At 42.1% G+C, this 25,112-nt stretch overlaps 1 protein-coding gene across 1 annotated transcript in view; it reads left to right on the forward strand.

Moving 5' to 3' along the window:
- Positions 1 to 25,112, forward strand: part of tenm1 (teneurin transmembrane protein 1) — a gene marked incomplete at both ends in the record, with an annotated part of 191,939 nt that overhangs the window by 75,398 nt on the left and 91,429 nt on the right. The window contains 3 exons of the mRNA XM_080501719.1: positions 5,858 to 6,031; positions 19,507 to 19,709; positions 22,538 to 22,745. Of these exons, the coding sequence (XP_080357845.1) occupies positions 5,858 to 6,031; positions 19,507 to 19,709; positions 22,538 to 22,745 (585 nt within the window). The remainder of the gene's footprint in view (positions 1 to 5,857; positions 6,032 to 19,506; positions 19,710 to 22,537; positions 22,746 to 25,112) is intronic.

Raw genomic sequence — 25,112 nt, forward strand, 5'->3', positions numbered from 1 at the left:
AGAAGTTTTGGCTTAGCTAGAGGCTGACACAGCCATGCAGAACTTGGATGAGCGATTGCCTTTACTGTACATGCTAAAGTACACACTAAATCGAATGACTGATGCTCTTGAAAGTGCTTGCTGCCGGGCAGAGCCAGCTGTAGTCTTTGGTTGTCAGACAGAATATAGTTGGTGGTTAGCTCTGTCGTTGAGCGAGAAGAACTTGGCAATCAGGCTTGGGTGTGTTCCTGCTGCTTGTGAGAGTATTGATAAATCATTTTTAACTGACTGCAGTGCTACCTTGGCCGTAATGCTTATCAATAGGACTGTATATTCAGTCGATCTCACCCATTGTGCCCCCACAGCCCAGACCAGGATTGCTACAAATACCAGATAACTACATACCGTGTAACACAGGGATTAATACACGCACGCACACACACGCACGCACGCACACACACACACACAGCCCCATCCACCAACACAATCCTTCTCATCTCCCACCCTTTCTCCCATCACAAGTGTGAAATCTAATCATCACTGGAGCCCACAATCATTTCTATCTAATCTTGAGAGACACACATGCCTGACAACAATAATAGCAACAACGGCAGCAGCAAGCTAGCATTATCACTGCGGCTACCAGCTCAAATAGCCGGCTCCTCCTAAAAACCTGCCGGTCTGCACAGCGCGGCGAGGAGAATCCATTGCTCCACATTCGTCATTAAATGCAGTTGTGATAAAGATATGCCTATCTGTACGTCTTCGCATCGCAGCTGTTGATGTACAAAAGCCCTAATGGAGGGGTTGTTATCACAGCAGCCTCGCTAACTTCATTCACGAATTCCCCGCAGCTCAGAATCTTATGTTCCCTCTCATTTCTCTCTGCGGTAGTTTAAGTTAACGTGAGGAGGGGGAAAAAAGCCACACCAAGTGCCTCTTTTCTTTTAATAGTGTACCGTCTCAGTCTCTCCCTACACCCCGCACTCTTCTCCTCAGCCCGCCTCATCCTCAGCACACATCTCGGCGGGGAAGCCGACAGCGAGGGTACAGCACTGAACCCCCTCACAGCAGTGCCGTCCTATTACCTCTGGCAGTCATCTCGCTGTCACACTGATCAATGATTCATGCGCGCGAGGGCCTCGGCCTGTTAGCTCACTGCACTGCTGCTCATTGTTGCCACTGCGCCGCTGCCGCTGCTTCTTCTCCGGTTATAATGACTGGACTCACTCCGAGTCACTCTCCAACGTGAGACGGGTTCCCGTAACGCTTTTGCAAGACTGAAAGATGGACACCGGAGGAGCGATGGATAGACAAGCTGGAGAAAAAGAGAGTGAGAGTGAAGGTTCATGCTGAGCACATGCTGCTCGCATAACTGGCTGCACGCTGTGTCTAAGTGTGTTTCTGTGCGAGTGTGTATGTACGATGTGTGTCCATGGAAAGGGATGAGAGATGTGTCAAATCTGGCGAGCAGCAGATTTGAGAAATGGGAGGAAGTATATTTTTGTCGAGTGGCATTTAAATATTTTTCAAGCGATGCCATGAATATTACTTAGAGACACAGGTTGTCCTGCTCCACGTGTGGTGCAGACTCAAAACATATGCTGTCAGAATCACAACGCACTTTAATTTCTCCCGGGGACCAGCGCTGGTCATAAGCTCTTTGTGCCTGAACGTTTGAACTTTTCTGTCATGACAAATAGATTAAAACCTTTCTTACCTGACTGAAGAGTCGCTGGTTGACATACTCATTTACTTCTAGAGCCATTTTAGGTCCTTGTTGTCAATCCTAATATACACAAAGCAGAGATGAGTGCTACTTTAAGAAAGCACTGGAAAAAATACTGGCACATACATCCATCACTCTGTAATGACTCCTGAAATGCATTGTTACCAATGTTAATGTGATAACAGATCTGAACAAATTCCTAATTAGAAGTTCATACGCATTATTTTTTCTCATGTTGCTCACACAACAACCACTTGTCTTTTGGTATCAGTAGTTAAGTGTAACAGTAGCCTTTGATATAAACATATAAACTAACACTTCAGATTGTTGTACAGCAGCCCCACATGCAGCACATTACTGCTAAAGTAATGCTGACACAGTAACACATTACTTATTGTAATATTCCCAAGACTTGTATTGAGTATAATGCACTTTGAATGGCTGTTCTACTGTGTGTGTTTGATGCTGTATTCAATCTATTGTATGAATTAATGTATTCAAACATGTATTAATTCATAGAAAATATCAGTTTTCCCAATTTCTTAGTCTGCTTATGGAGACTAGGTAAACTCTTTTATTTTTGTAGTTCTGTATTTAACTTTTTTTAAGCTTTAAATGCATTCCTCCCACGGCCTGCTGAATTATTGCCAAAACCATGTGCACAGCGCTGATCGATGCTAATGTGTTGGTATTTTGATATTGCCCCGATCCTCACCTCAGTAATTGTGGATTGTGCTCCCCTTTTATTCATTTGAACTCCTACTGAAATGATGTGGCAAGACATCAAATGATTGTGAATGAAAAGCACAATGACTGCAATGTAAGACATTTTAAGTTATTAGAGTAACATGAGGCCTAAACTCATGGCAGCAGTGTATTGAATTGCACTACATTTTGCTTACATTTTCTTCCCGAAATTATGTGAAATTTACAAACAGAGATGTGTGTTTGGCAGTTTATTCCACCTTCAAGGTTTTATGGGAGCTTATGATGAAAGTATACCTCAGGACAAGTGCATATCCCTATGACAACTGAGAGGGCTCCTTCTGTGAATCTGAAAATGCAAGAAAGAGGTCCTTGAGACACTATTGTTTTGTCAAAATAACATTTCCAAGGTCAAGAATAAGCCTTCATGCAGCGATTGCTCATCTTTTTTCTATCTTTCTTTCTTTTTTTTTTTTTTTTAAACCAATTCAACCAGTATAGTTTCATGGCCGTCAAAGTCTGGGAGGCACTTGAGCCGCCAGCCACCCGAAAGCAAACCAGAATGAGATGTTAGGTTGCTGGTTCGTCTCTTTCTACATTTGTAGCCACAAACATGAAGCCATTTCACAGCTCTGCAAGCACTCTCTCCCTAAATACCAAGAATTTGGTTGGTCAAGCAAGAAGCACAAGTGTTAATATCAGTGTTAGGACACCAGACGAGGTCCTCAAAGTTACAAGAGCATATGCACGAATCACCTCATCACAATCTCGAAGCCTTGTGTGTGTGCGCATGAATGTGTGTGTCTGGAAGCTAAGTCTCGTGGCAAAAGGTCAACAGCCATAAAACAAGAGAGTGGGAACGACGAGGAGAGAGAGAGAGAGAGAGAGAGAGAGAGGGAAAGAGAGAGAGAGGCTGATGAGGAGGAGCAGCAGAAGTGGGGTCTGAGGGTCCTTTGAGGAGGCATGGAGTGGTGAGGAGGAGAAGGTAGGGGAGCTGGTGAGGACTGTCGCTGCAGAGTCAGAACTGGAGTGGGTAACACTTGGCCAGCAGAGGGGTGTTGTGGGGGGTGGGGGGGTTCGGTCATAGAACAAGGAGAGCAAGAAAAAGCAATTCAGATGAGAGGAAGTGAGGAGAGATTGGAGAAGCCGAGATTGAATGGTGGAGAAACTAAATGTATCAGTTTGGGAATAACTTGTCATCCTTCACTGAGCACTCTTACAGACTAATTTATGAAACCATGATAGGTTGTTCCACTCCACTGCGAAATATAATGCAGTACAAACAGTGATGATGAATACAAACCTACATTTGTAGGTGCAATACTATATTTCATGTTTTTTAATAGGAGGGAGTTAACAATAGGCTGTGGATTGAAGCTGAAGTCACTGAAATAGTCTTCACGTCTTTTATATTCTGACCTTCATCAATGACTTTCATCATCATTGTGTCTTTTCTCCACAAGTTTCTGTTGTACCTCCAACTGACTTCTAGAGACAAAGTTGTACAGTACCCGGCAAGCGCAGAGGATTTAGCTAGAACTAAAGCCATGAAATTGCACTTACAACGAAGATCCTTGGACTTACAGTTTGTCAGATGCCTTTATTTCATCATCTGAATGAGTCAACACAACTGAATTCAAAACATTGCATTAATGACCCCCCCCCCCCCTCCCCCCCCCCCCAAGAAACAAAAAAAAGAAAAAGGGAAAAAAAGCTTATTTTTTTCAACTCAGAAGACCTCAGTGAAGAGAGAGTGAGAAAGTGGAGTGGGTCAATATTTTAAAATGAGTGACTTGTACTCACACTGATGTGAAGAATCTGTGCGTGTCCACGTCAGGTCTCGTCACAGGCTGACAGTTCAATTAGTCTGAACTAAATGATGCATGACGTCTCCCTCATGGCCCTAGTAATCGTCAGTGTTCTGCTTTGAAGAGCTCATATTGTGCATGAGTAGATAGCTAAACCAATGGTGGCTAGTCAGAAGTTGAAAACGTATGATCCCCCTCTTTCCTTCACACATGCCAGAGCGGAGCATGGGACCATGCTGGTTTCAACTCTCAGAGCTCATCATAGATTTGCAATACTTTTCAGAGAAAATACCTCTTTTTGCTTTTTTAATGTGCCTCTGCAATGGAAAGAAATTGAAAAATGGCTTTGAACTATACAGAGTTTTAATTAGGTATTCCTCATCTGCTGGGGATCGTGGGTGTGTGTGTGTGTGTGTGTGTGTGTGTGTGTGTGTGTGTGTGTGTGTGTGTGTGTGTGTGTGTGTGTGTGTGTGTGTGTGTGTGTGTGTGTGTGTGTGTGTGTGTGTGTGTGTGTGTGTGTGTGTGTGTGTGGTGTGTGTGTAAAGTATGCATACGTGGACATTGCAGGTGCATTAATGCACGAACCATACCTGTGTGATTGTGTCGCATGATCGTGGATTTGTTTTTCTAAGCAGCCATTTTGTGCGAGCGCTCACGAGCTGGTGTCAAGTGCTTCTTCTGGGTGTCGGCAATCAGCAGACAGAGGACAGACAGTGAAGATGTTTGAAGTCGTTAGAAGTTCCCTACCTTGATCTGCATGCAGCAGCCGTCCTCTGACTGCCACCAGTGCACAGCAACTTTGTGATTTGAGTCTTTGCCTTTGTTTGATGTTCCAAATGTGTCAGAGGAGAAGAAAATGCAATGATTTATTTCATTTGCTTTGTTCTCCCTATCAGCAAAGACAATCAAAACAAAGGTTTGAGATTCTAAAACTACAATCTCATGAATGGGACCTGATGATTGGTTCAAGCAAAGTGAGCGCTTTACTGAACACTTTACCAACAGTCTTTTTCTTAATGGGCAGGTGTTGGTTATTTTTATATAACAGCATGTCAGATTGTTGTCCCAGTAAACATTTGTATGAGTAGGAGGGGTGATCCAGCATCCTCCCATACCCTTTGTTGTTTAAAAGGCCCATATGGATTGTGAATCAGCAGCAGCTTTCAAAGCATCATTAGTCATGCATAAAAGACTGTGTTAGCGCTTTAATACCAGCCCTGGGCTCCAGCTCTGAAGATCTGCCGTAATTGCCCACCTTTGCCACATTCTCCATACATATAAGTGCGCATGCCACATGTGTGTGCGAGGTGCAGTTGGTCCGTGAACGTGTTCTCTGTGTATTTGCTAATTGTCCACTACTAATAAACACATAAAAACAGTGAGTGCTCCAATATGGGCAGTAAAGGAGATTCAGACACACCCTTCTGCACATCTTGAATAATGATCTTTTTTTCTCCCCTACCTTTCCTTCTGTCTTTGGCTGTCACTGTGTGTGTGTGTGTGTGTGTGTGTGTGTGTGTGTGTGTGTGTGTGTGTGTGTGTGTGTGTGTGTGTGTGTGTGTGTGTGTGTGTGTGTGTGTGTGTGTGTGTGTGTGTGTGTGTGTGTGTGTGTGTGTGTGGGTGCGCGCGCATGCAGCGGTCCACCTGTTAGGTCTGACCTGGCATCTGCGGCACGGCGAGAGCCAGCTGTACGAGAACGGCCTGAGCTCGGCGGACCATCAGCAGGAGGACCGCGGTAAAACCAGACCCACGAGCTCCATCCACCTGCTGGACACACTCAACCCCGACAACACACACGCTGGTGACAGAGGTGAGGCGGCACGCGAGCGCTAACACAACGGCTATGACAGATGTTCTGTGCTCGGTTATCAACAGGGTGTTCCCCCGAGTAACAACAAAACAAATGTAATACAACCGTTTGAAAGTCTGTGAATATTAAAGGTGTTGAATGAGCATATGTGAAGTGTCCTGGAGCAGAGGTTTGAGCCCCCTGTCAGAGGACATAAATCACTGCCTGCACATGAAAAGTCTTGAAGCTTTCTTACTGTGATACAGTGTACGTTTTCGTAAAGGCTGGTTTAGTGTGGTTTGAGCAAAATTAGACAGAATATTTTTTGAAATAATATGAATGAGTAAAGTCTCGCCAATAATCTGTATTTTACCTTCTGTTTACATGACAATGGTGCTTGGTGCAACTTCGACTTTGTCTCCATTTAAAGCATTTTTGGAAATGCCGCTACTGTGCATGTACGCCACTGATGTAGTGATTTGTTCCTCTGCACGCGTAGATGGGAAATAACATCAATGATGCAAGGCGCCATAACAATAATGTTATGGCGCCCAGTCTGTCAATATGAATGTTTATGTACTGACCATTGTTAATGTTAATAGTGTATTGTTCTCTGTGCATGTGTGTGTGTTTGAGTGTGTGTGGTTTCATTACAAAAACAACCAACCGCACACACTATTGGCCAAACAATACATTGTTTTCTGCTTTTCTGCTATTTCCTTGAAAATGGACATAATTTTCAAAATGCTGCTGTGTAAACACAAAACCTTTCAAGAACACAAAAACAATGTTTACACTTAAAACCTTGTCATGGAAACAGAGCCTTAATCTGGTATTAATCCTGCTCGTAGTCAGAATAAGTTTCTTCTTCACTATAGCTTCTTTAACTTTAAAAACTCTCAGCTCGCACATATTTGCAATTAACACACTATGGAGCTATTGATATCTAAATAAATCATTTTCAAAAGAAGTATAAAAAAGCAAAAAAAAATGTAAACTTTTTAAAAGGAGACCAACAACCAAACATCAGCAGTGAAAGCTCTCAACGTTTTTGCTATAAAATCGCTGTTTTATATCAACCCATACTGTGAGGGTGACTCAATGTAAAACATAGACACTTTAGAAACTGCAGCCTGAGAAGTGACAGGCTTTAGATTGCACTTAAAAAAAAAAAACATTTCCATTTGATTATAATAGGCCTAAAGTCCCCCATGGTTGTGCATAGGGTTGAGTCTCGGTGTTAACTGTTCGGGGCTCAGTTTCAGTTCCCAGAAGGTTTGCTGGTGCAAAGTCTGGCATGCAAAGCTGAGTAGAACGCTTCCATGAATGTATTTCTTTACACTGGAACAAAGAAGGAAAAAAAAGCCTGAAGACATTCTCTTGTCTTGTTGTTGATCCTAGAAAGTCACTCATTTTCCCTCGTTCATCTCATGTTAGCTAACCATATGATTATAATAGTTATATCTTATTCTTCTTGTTTCTGCACAAACCCCCCCAAAAATTATCTCGAGGTTCCCTCCACACTTTGAAAACTGTGATAGAGTGTGTTTCACTTCATTCTCTTTTATCTGTGTTGGCTGGCAGTGGTGTATTGGTTAGCACCCCGTAAAAAGAACATCTCGCTGTCCAAGAACATAAAAACGATGACCATAAGGTGCCTGTAGGTGTAAATGTGCGCGTGTCAGCTACATCTCTGTGTTGGATTGGTGACCTCTGCACGTTGTAACCTGCTCCATCATCCAGCATCCTGAAGTTCAAAACCGTATAGAAGACGGTCGGATGCGTTGGCTGGTTTTACTTCATTTGTTGCCATTCCAAAGTAAAAAGAAAAATCATTAAAGCAGTGAAGAAGTGAAGGGCAATGATGAATAGCTGCAACATTCAATCTGACCTTGGTTAGCTTTTTGTTCTCTTGTTAGACTGAAGGCCGACATGTTGCTGAAGTGTTTCAGGAGGTTAGTTGTGAGTGTTTTTGTCCGAAAATTTAACATTTTGGGCTTCTTAGTGCTATTAAACCTGTAGCACAGCTTCTGTTCTATGTTCCCGTTTAAAAATCCTAGCTTCTGTGGATTTACCCCCAAAGCTAATTTGCAAGCCTTATAGTTGATAAGGCAAGAGTGAGTTTGGAGACAGCTGCAACCAGATGCATTGGCCATTACAAGTAAAACACATCCACATCCACAAGTGCTTTGTGAGTTTCGTGGAAAGAGCTAAAATGATCATCATGAAAAAGTCTTTCTTCAATGTGCAAATAAGTTTTCAATCGTTCATGAGGTTTATTCTTTTTGTCTACTAGTTTTTTCTTTGCTTTTCAACATTACATTTGCTCTGTGCATCTGCTTTTTTGAGATGAGGGTAAAATAAGACATTTTAATACCTGTAGATAGTTTCTCTTTTCTTCTCATGTTTCCACATTAACAGGCTACTCCACCTCAATATTATGGCAGCACACGGTCATCCCTCAGGCACCGCTCAGCTCCTTTGTGCATCACTCTGTTAAAATGACCATCATCAGCCAAGGAAACATTTATTTGCCACATATCCAATTACTTTTAGTCCTTGAATATTGTGCAAAAATGTATTAAAAGGGCTTTATCTCATGCGACTCCTTCTGTAATGAGGTGTGACACAGATTAAAGGTGAGATGTGGCATTTTAATGCGGCGTCCGTTTATTTCTTTTGAATTAAAACACAGAAAGCGCGCATTGTGCACAAGAACAAAAAAAAAAAGAAAAAGATGTACCTCTGTAGAGATTATAGTGTTGACCTCAAATGTTGAGATGTGAATCATAATGTATTCATCATGTATTCCTTATAAGCAAAATTATTCAAAATAATTGGGCAGAACACAAATATTTCTGATTGTAAATGTTCCAATAAGAATTAAATATTAGTTCAGCAACATGTTTAGTTTCAACTCCACTGTCATGACTTTTGATTACATTTAATCTCTGGATTACTGATGCAACACACTGAGGACAATGGTTGATCCAATACAACACAGATACATCAGTCCAGAGATCTGCCTTCAACTGATTACACATTTATTAGAAAGGCTCGGTAATTGGTTAATCATGTTCCCGCTTAGCTTGTACGTGACTGGAAAAGCTTTACCCCACTTTGCCATCTCTCAACTAGCCGGAGGAATTACTAACACCAATTTAACCCCATGATATGGGACATTAATTGCGAGTGTTTCAGGTCATGGAGTCAGACAGGACACAGCCACCTTCATGCTCGGTCTGACTGATGGATATTACGTCGGATGCTGTTGGAGCACATGTTCAGCACTTATAGGGGGGGAAATGCCCGAGCCAAACTGCAACCCACTGCAATTTAGACAACCTGGGACATCCCTAAAGCAACTATTCTTGATGAATCCTCACAATGTGAGGATTAACACTCTCATCAGTAGCTAAATCCTTCAATAGAGCAGGCGAGGGTCAAGGAATTCACTCCTGACGGTTGCGTCACAACAATCTATTGTTTCAGCTCCGATTGCCGTGTACGCTTGATGAAAGCCGGGGAAATCAAAATGGGCAAAGCTAAGCCGTTGATGCAGGGGGCTCAGATTAATAAAATTGGCACGGTGGAGGTGGTCCCCGGGCAGAGGAAGGCCAGAGAGATTAGAGATTAGGCTGTAATCCAGTGTGGCAGATTATCACGCTCATCCTGCTGTACCCATCACCTCTCACACCAAGAGACCACACAATCCCCTAGATTACACTGCAAAGGATGGTGGGGGGGTGGAAGGGGATAAAAACTGTGTCGAGCAGGAGAAGAGTGGTGAGAGTGATGGAGGGGGGTTATGATTGATGGTTGCACCAGAGAGAGAAACACAAGCTAAGATAAATTCCTAACATTAAAGCAAGATTCTTCTTTAAACATCTTCCAAACGATTTTCATGACTCCTGCCTACAAAGCATAGAAACTAAGACGCACGAGGCCGTCTTTTAGTTTGGAATAACTGATTTTCCACTTGATGCGCCACTATCAATGCAAGCGACAACATAGCAGTGGAAGCATGAAGATGGCTGAGGACACTGATTGGAGGATAGTTATCAGTTTCGTCTTGTTTTGATATAAACTGATGACACAGTAGGGAGAGATGAAACAAGCTTGGCAGAATGATTGGAAGGTAGTAATCTTCCTGTATTTCTTGTTCAGGTATTTTTAGTCTTGTTGTTTTTATGTCAGCTTCAATGCCATGAAAGATAGGCCCTCCCAGAGATCGGCTCTCTGTTTGATTTGTTGGCTCCTCGCCAAAATCACAATCGGAGAGCCACAGAATCCTAATCTACCTTACGAAGCAGCTTGTACCGCCGCGCTAGATGCTAATTGACATGTTGTGTCATGTGCGTATGGCTAGTGCCTCGTCAAGCCTGCGCGTGCTGCGTTTTATGTTCCTCGCGCTATCTCTCCTGCAGCTTCCAGAGATCACCAGCAGCCCTTCCAAGTCCTCCACACATAAAAGCTTCTCTAATTAGTGCTACATTAATTGCCACTCACCCCACGATAATCAACCTCAGGCTTCCCCCCCCCTTTATTTTTTATATCTGCCATGCGCGTAAGAGACATGGCCACACACACACACACTCACACAGAAATTTCTCTGGTGAGGATGAAAGCTGAAGTAACCAGGAAAGAGATTTTCTGCCAGTGGAGTCCCTCTCTTAATGAAGTAGATCAGAGTTTGAATATAATATTTCACTCGACGTGGAACTGTGGATATATTAACGATATGAAATGATACAAACTGACATACAGTAGAGCGGCGTATTGCCTCACTATAATGCACGGATGATGAAACGTGGAGCTCATGCTACACCATCTGAGTCTGTGTGATGATTGTGTAAACTGCTGTATGAAGGGAGAGTTGGTCCCGAATTGTTTTCACTCTATCCGATGGTGTGGTTGGAAATGGTGTGTAGATGGATGGAATGTGACACAGACAGAGAGGAGGGCTCTTAAAGAGCACATCAATATTCTAGACTGCGTGCAGAGAGAGTGGAGGAGAGGGAGGCTGAGCTCAGTGTGTGTGTGTGTGTGTGTGTGTGTGTGTGTGTGTGTGTGTGTGTGTGTGTGTGTGTGTGTGTGTGTGTGTGTGTGTGTGTGTGTGTGTGTGTGTGTGTGTGTGTGTGTGTGTGTGTGTGTGTGTGTGTGTGTGCATGTGGAGGAGAGAGAGAGAGAGAGAGAGACGGGGTTGTGTGCGTGCCTGTGCATGTGTGCAAATGCTGATGGACTGGTCCCTGTTACACTGGTCTCATTGATTTTCTCACGCTGGGATACAGTCTCAGGATGTAACACATGCACACCCACACTCGCATACACACAGATACACATGCAGAGCGAGTATAGATCATTTAGTGAGCCCCCCCGCCTGGGTGCTTCAAGATGAGAAAGCCTAACAGTGGCAACATGTCTGTCCGTTACTCTGTCTGGCATTCAAAACATCTCCAAACATAAGTTGAAGGAATTAAACTTAATTTGCAGCCATAGCCAGTCTGTAGAGTCGAGATGACACATTTTAACAAGAGCAGGGAGCTTTGAGTTTATTCACTCTTGACATTTGAGAGCAGTAGATTGATGTATTGGGCTCTGGCATCAAAGGCAACAAATAAAAAAATAAATAAATGAAAGGCAATTTTATCTTCTTGGTAAACAGACTACAGCCTCCGTTTAAGGGAAAAATACTCTTTGGCCACAGTGTGCCCCAAAGGGGTTAAACAGGATTTTGGTTTCAGTGCTCAGCTCAAGGTTTCCATTTTATGCTCTTCTCCTAATCTAGTGCACATTCTAAAATCTTTCACAGACACTGCATTTATTAAGTACCGGTTGTCATTTCTCAGGTTGGTACTTTGAAAGTCACAATTGTTATATTTTGATAGATATATAACTGTTTGTAATTGTGATGCTGATAAAAATAGCTCCTCCTTGATCTGATTCAACACTAAAATGGTATTTACACTCCAGTGAATCAGTAATAACACTCTAATAGTCCAATATGTAATTAAATATCACTTTGCTACAGAGCAAGAACTCCAAAAGCACACAAGCTTTATAGTTTTATCCAGAGCTGTAAGATATCTCAACATTGCAAGATGTGCAATATCAAGCAAAGCAAATTAGTTCAGCTGCGCTCAGTATTTCCAAGGATGTAAATGCTTACATAAAATGGCTGTGCACGACACACACACACAACCTGGGATGGACGGATGAATGAAACTAGTGTATTTGTGGAACCCCCCCAAGATAAGCCCGTCACTTGTTAGACCACCATCACATCAGCATCACGTCTGTATATGACTCATCATCCACTGACTCTCCAGACATCCAATCAGGAAGTGAATCAGAGAGTATTCAGAATCTGATAAGATCACTACTATGACTGTATCTCTAATACGTCACTATTTTTCGAAAATACTATTGTTGACTATGTTTTTGCCCCATCTATTATTATTATTATTAGTATTATTATTATTATTATTATTATTATTATTATTATTATTATTATTATTGTTGTTGTTGTTGTTGTTGTTGTTTCATTCATTTATTTGTTTATTTTGGCTCACTGCTCTTAGAAATAGGGTAAATTAAATGTGGAGGAATTATTTCTCCTTTTTAATAATAAAAATCAACTACGGTCACTCTTCATATAGATCCCATGCAACTCGGTCTGACCACTCGTCTACACTTTCAGCTCTTTCACCTAGTTTATCACATGAATGACAGTTTGCTCCACTTTGTGACATTGGCAGGAATCATACAGTCTGAAGGCCGTCTCACTTTCCCAAAAGACATGTCATCATGTCCTAACCGGCAGTCCCTACACATCCTTATCTAAATTATGCCTATATTTCGTATGCTTTGGGAGTCTTCATGAATACGCTCTCCAGAGGTTGGCTCCTCAGAATTGGGATAGCATGTCCTCTGTGTACTGCTGCTCTCTGAATTCTCTAAGATATATATCTTGACTTCATCTGTAAAAGCTCTCGACATCATCCTCGAGTCCAGTGAATTTCTTCTAGCTTCTCTCTTCAACACACAAGGTGTCATACATACACACAAATATTCCAGTAATCATCTGCGTCACTGGAATTTTTGTGTGTGTGTATGAAAGGTTTGTTTTGCAAGAGAAAGTTGATCAAGTAGCCATATTTGATCCATCATCATAATGCCATTTAATATGTAATACATTCTTACATGATTGAAGTGGAATTATTTTGAAACATAATAGCAGGAGCCAATAATGTGATATTACCGTACATAAGTAGGGCTGAAGTCATATTCAGTCATTGAGGATCTATATTCTGCAACACTTAATCATGATTGCAAAAAATCTTTACTTTTTTATTACAACATTTGCAACTTGTTATACTGTTGGTTTTATTACATTCAGAATGACCAACATTATGACGCTATTGGCATTCACACAGCCTTTTTCTTGGAAAAACGTCATTTTTTTTCCCCAATATATCATTCGAGGAAACTTTGTGTTTTATATATCAGTAGTGATGAAAAATTAAAGCACTTGTGCCAATATTCTACACAACATGATGTCTTTGTTAACTATAAAATTATATGGATAAAACCGTATCAAATCTCTGGCAGCCTTCATAAACATTTATTGGTGGATCCAAAGAAAGAAGTTTACTTAACAATAATTAAGCGTTACTGTTCTTCTATCCTATAATTTATGAATTAATGAAATTATATGTGTCTTGTTAGCTACTGTATTCTCAATGGAGTGCAGCCTCAGTTTTGTTTTCTTTTTCCAATTTCATCTTTATTTTTTCAGTAACCCATATTAACGTTTGTGTCGCAAGAGAACGTTGATCGAGTAGTCATTTTATAATCACAAGATAAAGTAAAACCTACCACATGAAACACTGTGTTCAACTCATATTGTGGTTTCAACTTCAAGCCTTCAAAAGCCTTCCTGTGAAATCTTAGATATTTCTTTGGCGCACTGTTATAGCTGTTCCAAACATTGGTGTGAAATTTTCCTGAATAAGTCTGTCTTCAAGGTGATATTAAAAGATGTTTAAAGGATAATTAGAAAAAGAAATTCAATTTTACACATTTGAGCAGAACTGAGATATTTTTGTGGCTTTTTCGAGAGACTTCAGATTATCACTTTTTTTGTATTTTTTCTGAAAGTTCTGAGGTTGAAAAGTGTTTCTAATGAAACGGTCCAAGAATAATGATTCATAGTCTGGTGGAAACACATAAATCTAAGCTCTGGTTCTTTCCATCTATGCCTCTTTCTGGACTCAAACAGTTTAAGCTACAAGGGCTTCACCCACGTCAACTTATACATCTGACATGTGTAACCATGGAAGTGGCATTAATTGAAGAGGTTGTGAACAGGTAGTCGTGTCTGTCACAGGCGTAGCCCGGGGGCCCTGACGGTGGAGGTTGAGGACGAGAGAGTAATGGAAGGCCCCGGGGCCACGAGCATTATCTTCTCCTGACTCTGACTGACACTCATTAGGCTGCACGGTGGAGAGAGGAGGCTGAAAGCTTATTAAGCCACCTGCTCAAAAGGCCCTTAATTGAATCCAAGCAATTATAGAGACCTTGCCCATTGTGATATTTTTATTCATCCTGCGGCAAAACTCAATCTCTCCCGCATTTGGAACGCTATTAATGTTGTCTGCACCAATATGTGCGAGATTCACGGACAGGCCTATGCTCGGGTATCGAAACCCCCCCCCCACACACACACACACGCACACACAAGCGCGCGCAGCCTCGGTCCCTTCAGACATGTCCCATCAGCACGACCCCGGCTGCTCTCTTACTCTTTTCTCTGCTTCATTAGAATCTGAGGGATAATAACATTAATTGCAAAGACAGTTTAGTTCCTTTGAAAATAGATTACAGGTGTAATTGTTTTACCTGAATAACCCGTAGGCAAGAGAAATTAATTAGACCTTGTGTCCCGAGTCCTAATGTAGTTCCTCTACATTATTGGCCCGGCACAGTCAATCACACGCACACACACACACACACACACACACACACACACACACATACGCACACGTTAGACCCACATAAAACAGAGACACACACAAGCCTCAGAGAGACGGGCGGCGGACAAACGCTCGTTCTGTGAGGCGGATGAAGGCTGACAATATGGAGGTGTTGTCTGGTCATTAGAAGCGGCGGAGGTGAAGAGTTCAAATGTAAAAGCGTCGTCATCCAGATGTCCTGCGGCCCTGGAACCTTTCAAGGGCTAATTTAGCAGAAAATGTTGCAGTGTGTACATGTGTTTTTACATATTGTGGGTAAACAGTGTCAATGAGGGCATTAGTTACACCATGCCGCACCACCACTATAATTGGCTGAGGCGGCATCATTATTACAACGTACAGTATGTTGGTTTCCGCGGACCTGCCCACTAACGATTTATCATTTTCATCAAGGCCACGTTGTGCTTGATGGGAGACATGAAGCAGATTCTGCAACACTTTCATCACCACCCTTTTAAAGAAGCTCAACACTTCCGAAATAAACCTTAATCCTTTTTTTTCCTCTCTCTTTGCTTACAACTTTACTGCCGACTAATGATGAAAAGCACAAGAGGAGAGTTATGTGATGCCGCTTATTTATTTATTTTAACTTTTCCTCCCGCGTTACCAATAGCATGTGTGAGTTTAGAGCGACAGTTCCCTTATTACTGCTGCGCGACACCAAAGTGTGAAGGAAATTTACCTTGCTGCTCTCACATTGTCTTGTTTAAGCGTGTGTTGCTTTTGCCAGCCAAGTAGAAGTAAACAGAGACTTGCTCTTTTGAAAGATGTTTTCAAAGCATGGTCTCAGGTTTTTGTGCTGAGGTGCAGGGGTGGAACACATTGATTGACAGCAGTAATCTGAGCAGCTCGGGAGGCCTAGAGGAGCCTCAGTCACCGTGCAAACCGTCTGGTTTCTGCGTGGCTCCCAAAATGCCTCGATCCCTCCTTCTTTTCACTGGATCTGCAGTGTTATTCCTCACTGCTGAGACAGAAAGAGAGAGATGCAAGGAGGGTTTTTCTTCTTTCTTGCATCAGCAGCTGTAACGATACACCATTACCACCTCCTCTATGGGCATGGTCCTCTCTTCTCCCCTATCCACCCCATCCCCATTTCATCTTTCCACACCTCCCCTCTATCCCCCCGTGTCTCCCATCCCACCGCCCATCTCTCCGGCTGACCTGATCGCAGCATTCTGTCCCCTTGTTGCATCAGACCCGGAGAGGCACGATACAGTAATTAGCATCAGAAGGACCTGCCTGCTCATCCGCCCGCCAGCCTGCCAGTCAGCCTGCTCGCTGGCCCGCCCGCTCGCCTGTCTGCCTGCCAGTGTTCTGCCAACTGCCATGCCCTATTCATGTCCTATTCATCTAGTGCTGAATAAAAGACTGCTTTCCTCGGGACATCCATCCCCATGCTGGCCTTCATATTTCTGTGGCGAGGCAGAGGAGAGAGGATTAGCATTAGAAGGAGTAGACTGCTGAGGTGGACTCAGCAGGAATGCATGAATGCTTACCTTAGTTCTGCCAGGCTGCTTTTTTATTCTGTTTGGTGGGGATTTCAGTACAGGAACAATTTAAGCTTCATACAGGACACCTGTCTGTTTTTCCTCTTTTGTTACACACCTTTTTGAACTCACTTTTCACTCTCATCCCAATCCCTTTTTACTTTATCCCCCCCCCCCCCCCCCTTTGTGTCACAGCTCAATCTACTTCAATCGGTTATCAAATTAATGAGTTTACTTTTTTTTTTTTCCAGCCATGTAATCCACAGAAAAAGAAGATAAATGAGATTGGAGATAAAAGTAAAATCTAGTCCTTGGGCCTTTATTAGCATTTTATTTGACATTTTTATGAGTTCAGGTCTTTAGAGAGAGAATTTTTGTTTGAAGTGTGCAAAGCTTCAGACATGTAAGGAGTTGTAGCACATTAGCGCTCGGAGCCAAATGCTAATAGAGTAAAGCCTGCTCACAATAGGAACATGGTGAAGTTGGGCAGGTACATTTGAGTTTAGAAGTGACACCACAGCTGAACAATAACAGTCTTGTTATATCCAAGCACATTACAGCACAACATGTACAGCATGTGTTATTGTTGGTGTGATAATACATTATCTTTGAGTCATAGTGGTCTAATCCTGTCCTGTTGGTAGGTGCATGACTGTCACATACCAGCTGCAAAACGGTGCCAATATGTGATTTAATTAAGATACTATTCATTTCCTTAAAGTTTCCATGTTGTTTTCACTTCAAACTACATGAACAGTTTCACAACTTATTTAACGAGAACATACAAATACAGTCCTCATTTACAGAACAATGGTTCTCGTGAAAACGCATCGTTTTTACATTTTTGTTTCAGAAAAACATGGCAAGGTTTTTAAAATGAAACACTGAAAGCTTATGTAAGTTAGCATGTCGAGTCGTTGTTTGTTTTTTTGTAATAAAACCACATACACGCTCATAATCACACAATGCTTTTTAATATTAATTATAGCTAGTACGTGGACATTCGTATGGACAGACAAGTTAGATTGCTATTGCAGGTGAATGTGAACTATAAAACTACCAAGTCCCAGGAGAATATGGACATGGAGTCATGTCATTCTGGAGGCAAACATTGTTAGTGTAGTTGCGTTTTTGGTATTTCCATGATGGAGTCATGCACATTTTCGAAAAGTTCCACTCAGATGAAGTCATGTTTTCAGTGGCTCCAAGCACACACAGACACACAAAACCCAATAATTTATTTTTTTCCACTTGCACTGTCAACACAAAACATTGTCGACACACACAGTTTGCATGTATTTGTCCAACCTGTGCACCCATGGACACAGTGAGATTGAAATAAGAGTGTCACCCTGTGAACTTGACCCTGCAGAGAGAAACTGGTCTTATTAGTAGCAGTACGCTGATATTTTTAGGTTGCAAGGTGTGTCAAAATTGGCAGGTGCTCAGTTGCTCACTTTGTTCAGAGATGCTCAGTATGTACAAACATGAACTATAGCATAATTACACTGTAGAGACAGTGCAATTTCAATTTTCTAAGAAGTACCGACGGTTGGGTTTAAAATGAAGTGAGAGATGACAAATAGTTCATGATTTCTCAAAGCAAAGCTGATTGATTGAATCACAGCTCACATCCACTTTGCAATCAGATAATCTTTTGTGTTGTACATTGCGCAGGAAAAGCTCTTCCAATAATAGCCCTCCATGTCCACAGCTGTAGTCGCCCGTCTGTTTTGAATATTTGCTTCATTTGAACTGTTTTGTTCACATGCTCTCAGTCAAAGTTTGATCTTAGACGGGCGTATTACATATTCACGTTTACGAGCAGGCAGAATGTGATGGGAGCTGACGATGGCACTGGAGAAAGGGTTTATGAGACATTTCATTCAAACCCACAAACGTCAGGGAATCAACAAAGCCAGTATAATTTATGACCGGGGGGTATTGTGAATGTCCGTGTAAAACTTCACTGCTTTAGCTGTTGAGGGGTCAGGAACAAAGCGGCGGACCGAACGACGTACAGACCAACCCGATGCAACAATGCCCACGACGTTGCTTGCATGGCTAAAAAGTGCTTAACAATCCAGCACTTTCCACCTCCGTCTCTGTGTCACGCTGCACGTGATATATGCTGGGTAGCCCGTGGGTGTGCATGGCGTCGCCATAATGGAGTGGTAAAGCTGCGAGCGTTATGGATTGAGAGTGAACGGCGGTGTCCATGAATCTGCTTCTAACTGTTCTTCAGTCTTTGTGGCCGTAACGATTGGCTGGCTCCCTTCTGTCACCGTATTTCCTCCATCTTAGTTTAGAAGCAGAGATATATCTCTCCATAAAGGCCCGACACAAAGAGGGCTGGAGAGCCTCGCCCGCTCCCCCACACAAAAGACTGGGGCCTGGTGGTTGATAAAGGCTTATGGAGAGGAGAGGAGCTGATGGCCAGGGGACTGTTGGAAAGACCTATTCTCTCCACACACAAAGGCGTGCTCTCACTCAAGACACTATCTGTCCGCTCTGACGCAGCTTGTGAATGCATGCGTGCACGTGTGTGCGCCGCGGCCCTCCTCACTTTTTCTCACCCGCCGCTCCCTCTCTCTCCTTTCACACACATGCAAACAGATAGTCCTTCTTTCTTGTTAGAAGATGCTAATATAGCGCATGACAAAGCCCCAGTAGACAGTGCTCAGACAAAACTCTCCTTTCTAAAGCCGTTCATCTTTGTACAGAGCCGATGCAAAGGATTGCCAAAGCATGGTGTCTTGAAAAGTGGGATTTTCACCAGTGCTCAGTCATTCCTGATGTCTATTCAGTCTCACTCCATTAGTGAAGCCGCTGATCGCGCTGATGTTTGAGGACATGGGGTTGGTTATTAATTGCTCCATCTGATACTGAATAGGACCCCATGTCTCCAGTGATAAATCTGCAGGATCTGACTCAACGACATGCTTGTCTCCACCTGTGTTTGTCGCACCCGCAGAAAAGTGGGTGAGAGGCCGGGCCATTGACCGCGGCGAGGTCGACATTGGCAGTCAGCAGAGCCAGGCGATCCCGCCGGGACTCTTTTGGAGGTTTCATATGACTGTGCATCATCCAACCTACATCAAGTTCAATCTCTCGCTCTCTCACAACGCGCTGCTGGGGGTCTACGGACGCAGGAACATACCGCCCACACACACTCAGGTAAAGAGCGTTCCCGTAGCAGCATGCTGTTCGCCCAGATGGGCTTGTTTGCCTCAGCGACATCACATCATATCTTCACTTAAGCACGTAGTTCTCTCTGTTTTATCTTGTCATTCAGACTGAGGTGTTTTCGGGACTGGCCGCTCAATAAGAGTGTATTCAGAGATTATTACACAGCATTATATTTGTACCTCAATCCACATCTCATAATGGGATATTTCAATACACTGATAGCACAAACAGAGTTATTATGTTTTTTTTTTTATGGAAATTATTATCATGCAAGAAAATCTGTGATACAAAGATCTGAAGCAGCACAAACACAAATCTTTCCTTCAGAATCGGATGCAGGTAAATGTAGTGACTATGCTCTTTTATTTTAAAGCCCCTAAAAAATGAGTGCACGCAATGATAGTCATAATATGATTATTAATATAGTTTCACATTGATTCTCCTTACTTATTTCTTTTCAAATATACTGTCTAATGCAGGCAGACACAATTTAGTCTGGCCTAATTTCATCTTGAGTGGGCTTGACCGGTAAAATAGTGCCACAATAGCCTTTGAATTTAAACTTTAAAATTTTGAAGAGTATACGTGATGAAAATATCTTTATTTTCATAAAACCTAACCATTTTGAATGGATAATGACTACAATGTGAACGTTAAGCCAATTGGATTTTTAAGCCCCTCCCCCACTTATGATGCATATGGTTTGTGTCCACTGCATCACGCTAACGCTGACGTTTAATGCACATTTTGTGTGATTGGATCCTAAAAATATTAACTATGCACTAGCAATGTATGCATTGTGAGCTGTGAAAATACACATTGGAAAAGGTAAAAATCACATCACACCTGCTTCTGGGGTGAGAAGCATCCAAACACTATAGGGCCTACAGTACAGGCAGTCATAAAGACATGGGTGTTAGTGTTGCCTCAGGTCTTCATGGCTTAATGTAGAAATCTATTTTAAAAAATCCATTGTTATATAATGTACAGCTATGTAAATTTGATTTCTTTTGTGTTTTCCTGATAACCTCATACAGCTCTGGGCACTCGCATCTTTGTCTGCATACTAGCACCACCACACGAAACGTGACTTTACACGTAATTGGTTGATTGATTTGAGTTTATTACTTTGTCACACACAATGTTCCCAACCATTACGAGGCAGTGATAAACACAGGAAGAAAACAGAATCAGAGTTGCAACATAAATTACAGGTAACGCTAAAGAAATAAACCACCCGGACAATATTTCCAGGCGTTTTAGACAGAAGCAGCTAACCTATTAGCATTATTATTAAACTGCAAGGCTAATCTGCCATCATCAGGGCAAAAAAACATTTTGGGTGTTTTCATGCAGACAATTCTTTAAAACAGATTATCTTAGTTCATCATAATATGGACAATAAAGAAGGAAATGTGATTCACTGGGACAGATTTGTTTTTGCAGCATTCTGTTTGATGGGGATAAGAAATACGGCAAAGACAGTAGGGGAGCATCATGAAGCAAATGATCCGGCTCGCAGGGAATCGCGTCAGGGACTCACAGCGTGGCGTCTGCCATCACCACCCCACAAAGGGGTGTAGGCCACACAGCATTTCACTGATTCAAATAATTGTATTCAGTTCATTTCAAATATTGATTTGCAGGCAGACAGGTGTCTATAAACTGTATTTATGCTTGTTTTGTCAGGCAAATTTGTGAGAGCAAAATAACGGTTTGATCGATATTTGATTGCAGTTCTGCATGAATTGCTGTCTGCCTATTTAACAGGTAGTATTTATGAGCCATGAACAAATCACTCTTTTAAACCAGCTCTGACAACAGAAACAAAATATGTAAATGAGAACAATTAAATTGTGAACTTTGCTGCATTAAGTGTAATGGAAAACAGTTTTTCTCTCTCAAAGCCAGTAGAGTAACCGAACACTGTCATACTCCTACTCAACGTAGGCTGTGATGCAAACTCTGACAACAACAACAACAACAACAACAAAAAACCTGCATGGGCAACGATCCTTACCAAATTGACCTAAAAACATTGTGGATGTGCATTGTTTTTGTAAGGCAGCGACAACATCTGCATCTTTGGCACAGGCCCAGATATCTATTCACACACACACACTAATATGCTGTACACAATGTAGAACAGCATTGTGCCATGCCAGAAGCCCGTATAACTGACAAAAATACGACATACACTGAGTCATCTGCTTTTTAACATCAGTGCGCCCCTGCTCTCGCCTGCATGAAGAGGTCTAATTAGCTGTTTTTGACACTAGTGTGACACACAGCCCTCAGGGGGAATAAGACTCAGCGAGTGCCTGGTAGTTCAAGGAGGTTTGAGGATGGATGGGAGGGGGAGATGAGGATGGTGGGGAAAGTTAAAGAGGAGTGAGGGAGCGAGAGAGAGAGAAAGAGAGAGAGGGAGAGAGAGAGACATGGAAAGGTTTAGACAGATGAAATAATAGTCTGTTCCATTGAAAAGCAGGGTGGTAAAGTCTGCCCATGCTATTAGCAGCATGTCAAGTTGTTGAGCCAGCCGCTGTAGAACACGATGCCACGAACCACTATTTCTTTTCTTTGGATTCCTGTTTCACATTTGATATGCACATCTAATTCCCTCGCCCGGCTCCTCGCATTCACACAGTTTTCTTTTTGCTATCAGTTTGGTTTTATACAACTCAGCCAACAACTGCCACACAGTTTGGTTTGCAAATTTTGGTCCTGCATTGATGCAGGCTGTGTGAATTCTTGTCTTTCTCTCTTCGCCCTTATGATAATGCCGTGCTCTCATTATGTTGCCACATTGTGCTCAGTTCGACTTTGTCAAGCTGCTGGACGGAAAGGCCCTACCCAGGTCCTTGACTGATCCCGTCCTGACTGCCAAAGCTCCCAAAGGCCTGCTGTTGAGCGGCCTCCAAGAAACAGGCTTCATCGAGTACATGGACCCTGGCACATGGCACCTGGCGCTCTACAATGACGGACGCAACCTGGAGCAAGTATTGCTCTACAGCACTACTATAGGTAAGGAGTATTACCACAGATCCACTACAACTTCAGGATTTTTCTCCCCCATCTGGCAGTTTATCAAACGTTAACTGTTGTTATCTTGGAAATACATTGTTGAAATGTCTTCACACGCACTCACAGATGAATCCGTTAAAGCTCTTTCAGTATCTCAGGAAATGGTTGAAGTAGTTTCATCTCGCTTGGCACAAACTTTTATTCTCACTCAGGAATGACGATGGAAGAAATCAGTCTTGTAGCCAAAAGTCAAAGCTACCCTGACCTCACAAATTATTGACAATGTAATATCCCTTGATGGCATTTCTTCAAGTTTGAAGAACTCAAACTCACACATGTGCTGACTGGAGTTGGGCTGCAGGTCAAAGCTCAAACTCACATGATATTTAAGGATTAAGTCTTGACGTTTCTTCAACGTTGGTTCATCCACACATGGTGGAGCAGGTTGTCTCCCAAACCTAAGATTGGTGGCTGGATCATTGATGTCACCTTGTTCAGGTATCAAAGTGTGCTTGGACAATGCAATGACTTCCAAATTATTTCCCATTGTGCGACCACTGGCATCGTAGTGAATAGGTTAGGCCAAAAGTGAAGTTAAAGTCACATTCACCTCACAGAATCTATTTAACAACAAATCTCAGGAATACATTGATAGAGTTTCTTACATTTTTTAATAAAGCTTTTGCTCACATTTAAAGATTAACTGGTTAGAGTTTAACCATCAAAGGTAAAAGATCAAAATCACATTGTCTTCACAAGTTCTGGTTAATGTAACGTCTCTGCGAGGCGTTGGAGTTCCTTCAAAATCATGTTACTCTCAAACAGGGACACATTGGACAGTCTAGTTTCAGCAGCTGAAGGTCACTAAATTCACAGATGTCCCTGTTTTATGTTTAATTTTCCAAAGTTCTTATATATATGAAATGCTTTAACATTAATATTTACTGCAAGTTTATTGGTTTTCCAGAGGCATACAACCATGAGACTGTAATTCCAGTTATTTCTCTGTTACGGGTACATATTAAGTGTTGGCGAATATTTGTTTTCCATTTGCTTTTGAAAGAAAATTGCATTACATCTACATTCCTCCAAAATTATCTCAGGGCCATCAGACTCTCTTGTTATTTCTCTTCTCTTTATCTGTTGATATGCAAAAACATGACGATGTGGCAGAGAGTGATTCGAAACTCATTGACATGTGCAGGGAACTTTTCCTATTATAAGAGAGAGTTTGGGATGGCAGGAGACAGCTGTTAGAAAGGGGAGGACAGTTCCTGTAGTAATGACAGGGCTTGCTAACTGCAGCTCATTGCTATGACACACACGGATGGCCGTGTAAATTGAAGGATGTGAATAATGCAAGAGTACGTGGCTGAATATAGACAAGTGGATAATTACCAGGGCAGTTTCTTCACTCCCACTTTGTCCAGTAGTCCTTCAGAGAATAGGGTGTAGAAATAACCCCCACCAAAAAAAAAAAACAAGTGTTGGGAAAAGCCGAGGAACAGTGGCATCATGGGAAAACCTGGTAATTTATGTTTTGCAGGCAGGTCTTACAGTCACACACGCATGATGTGATGATCAGACAGTTTTCCATCCTTGCCAATGTTGCCTGCTTGTTTTTTTTTTTTTTTTCTTTTTTATCCCAATCAAGGACATTGCGCTGAGCCATCTCGATGCTTTCAAGTTAAATGTGTGTATCAACCTTTTAAAAGAACCAAGTTGTAAGCCAATCAGTAAACAGCTCACAGAGCCAAAACATTGTACTGAAGACATCTTTCCTCATCATATTGACAGAGTTCCTTTTACAATGAGTGACAGCATGTGACAGCTAAACACAGATTTGATTTCAGAGCTGTCAAACATTTGTTGACACGTGTGCTGTCTGTAAAGTCTGGAATAGACCAGACCTTTTTTGACTCGCTAAACAGGAAACCTTTTTTTTTTGTTTTTTTTTGTCGCCAGCACTCTTCAATAATCAAAACAAATATAGACACAACAGATGGCCTCAGAATTGCAGCTTTTAGTCTGCAAAGGTTTTTTGCAAAAAAAAAAAAAAAAATTAATCAAGTGATTCAGCCTGAAAGAGGAAAATAATATTAATGGATTGATGTCAGAGTTCATTCCGCTGCCCATTTACACCTCTAACGAGAGTTTCGAACAGAGACTGCATTGTTATGGAGACAGAAAATCAAACCCGGTGAGCCGTAGTACAGTAAATTCTAATAGGAGACACAGTATGCTGCAGCCCCACAGCCGAGTTTTATGGAGAGATGGGGGGGAAATGAGATGGTCTCTGTCGGGAAATAGAGCTTTTCTGCAGCAAATAGTAACTGGATATAACAAAGACGCAGAGTATAAATAAGA

This window comes from Blennius ocellaris (genome assembly GCF_963422515.1).
Source record: "Blennius ocellaris genome assembly, chromosome: 9".
Taxonomy (NCBI): Eukaryota; Metazoa; Chordata; class Actinopteri; order Blenniiformes; family Blenniidae; genus Blennius; species Blennius ocellaris.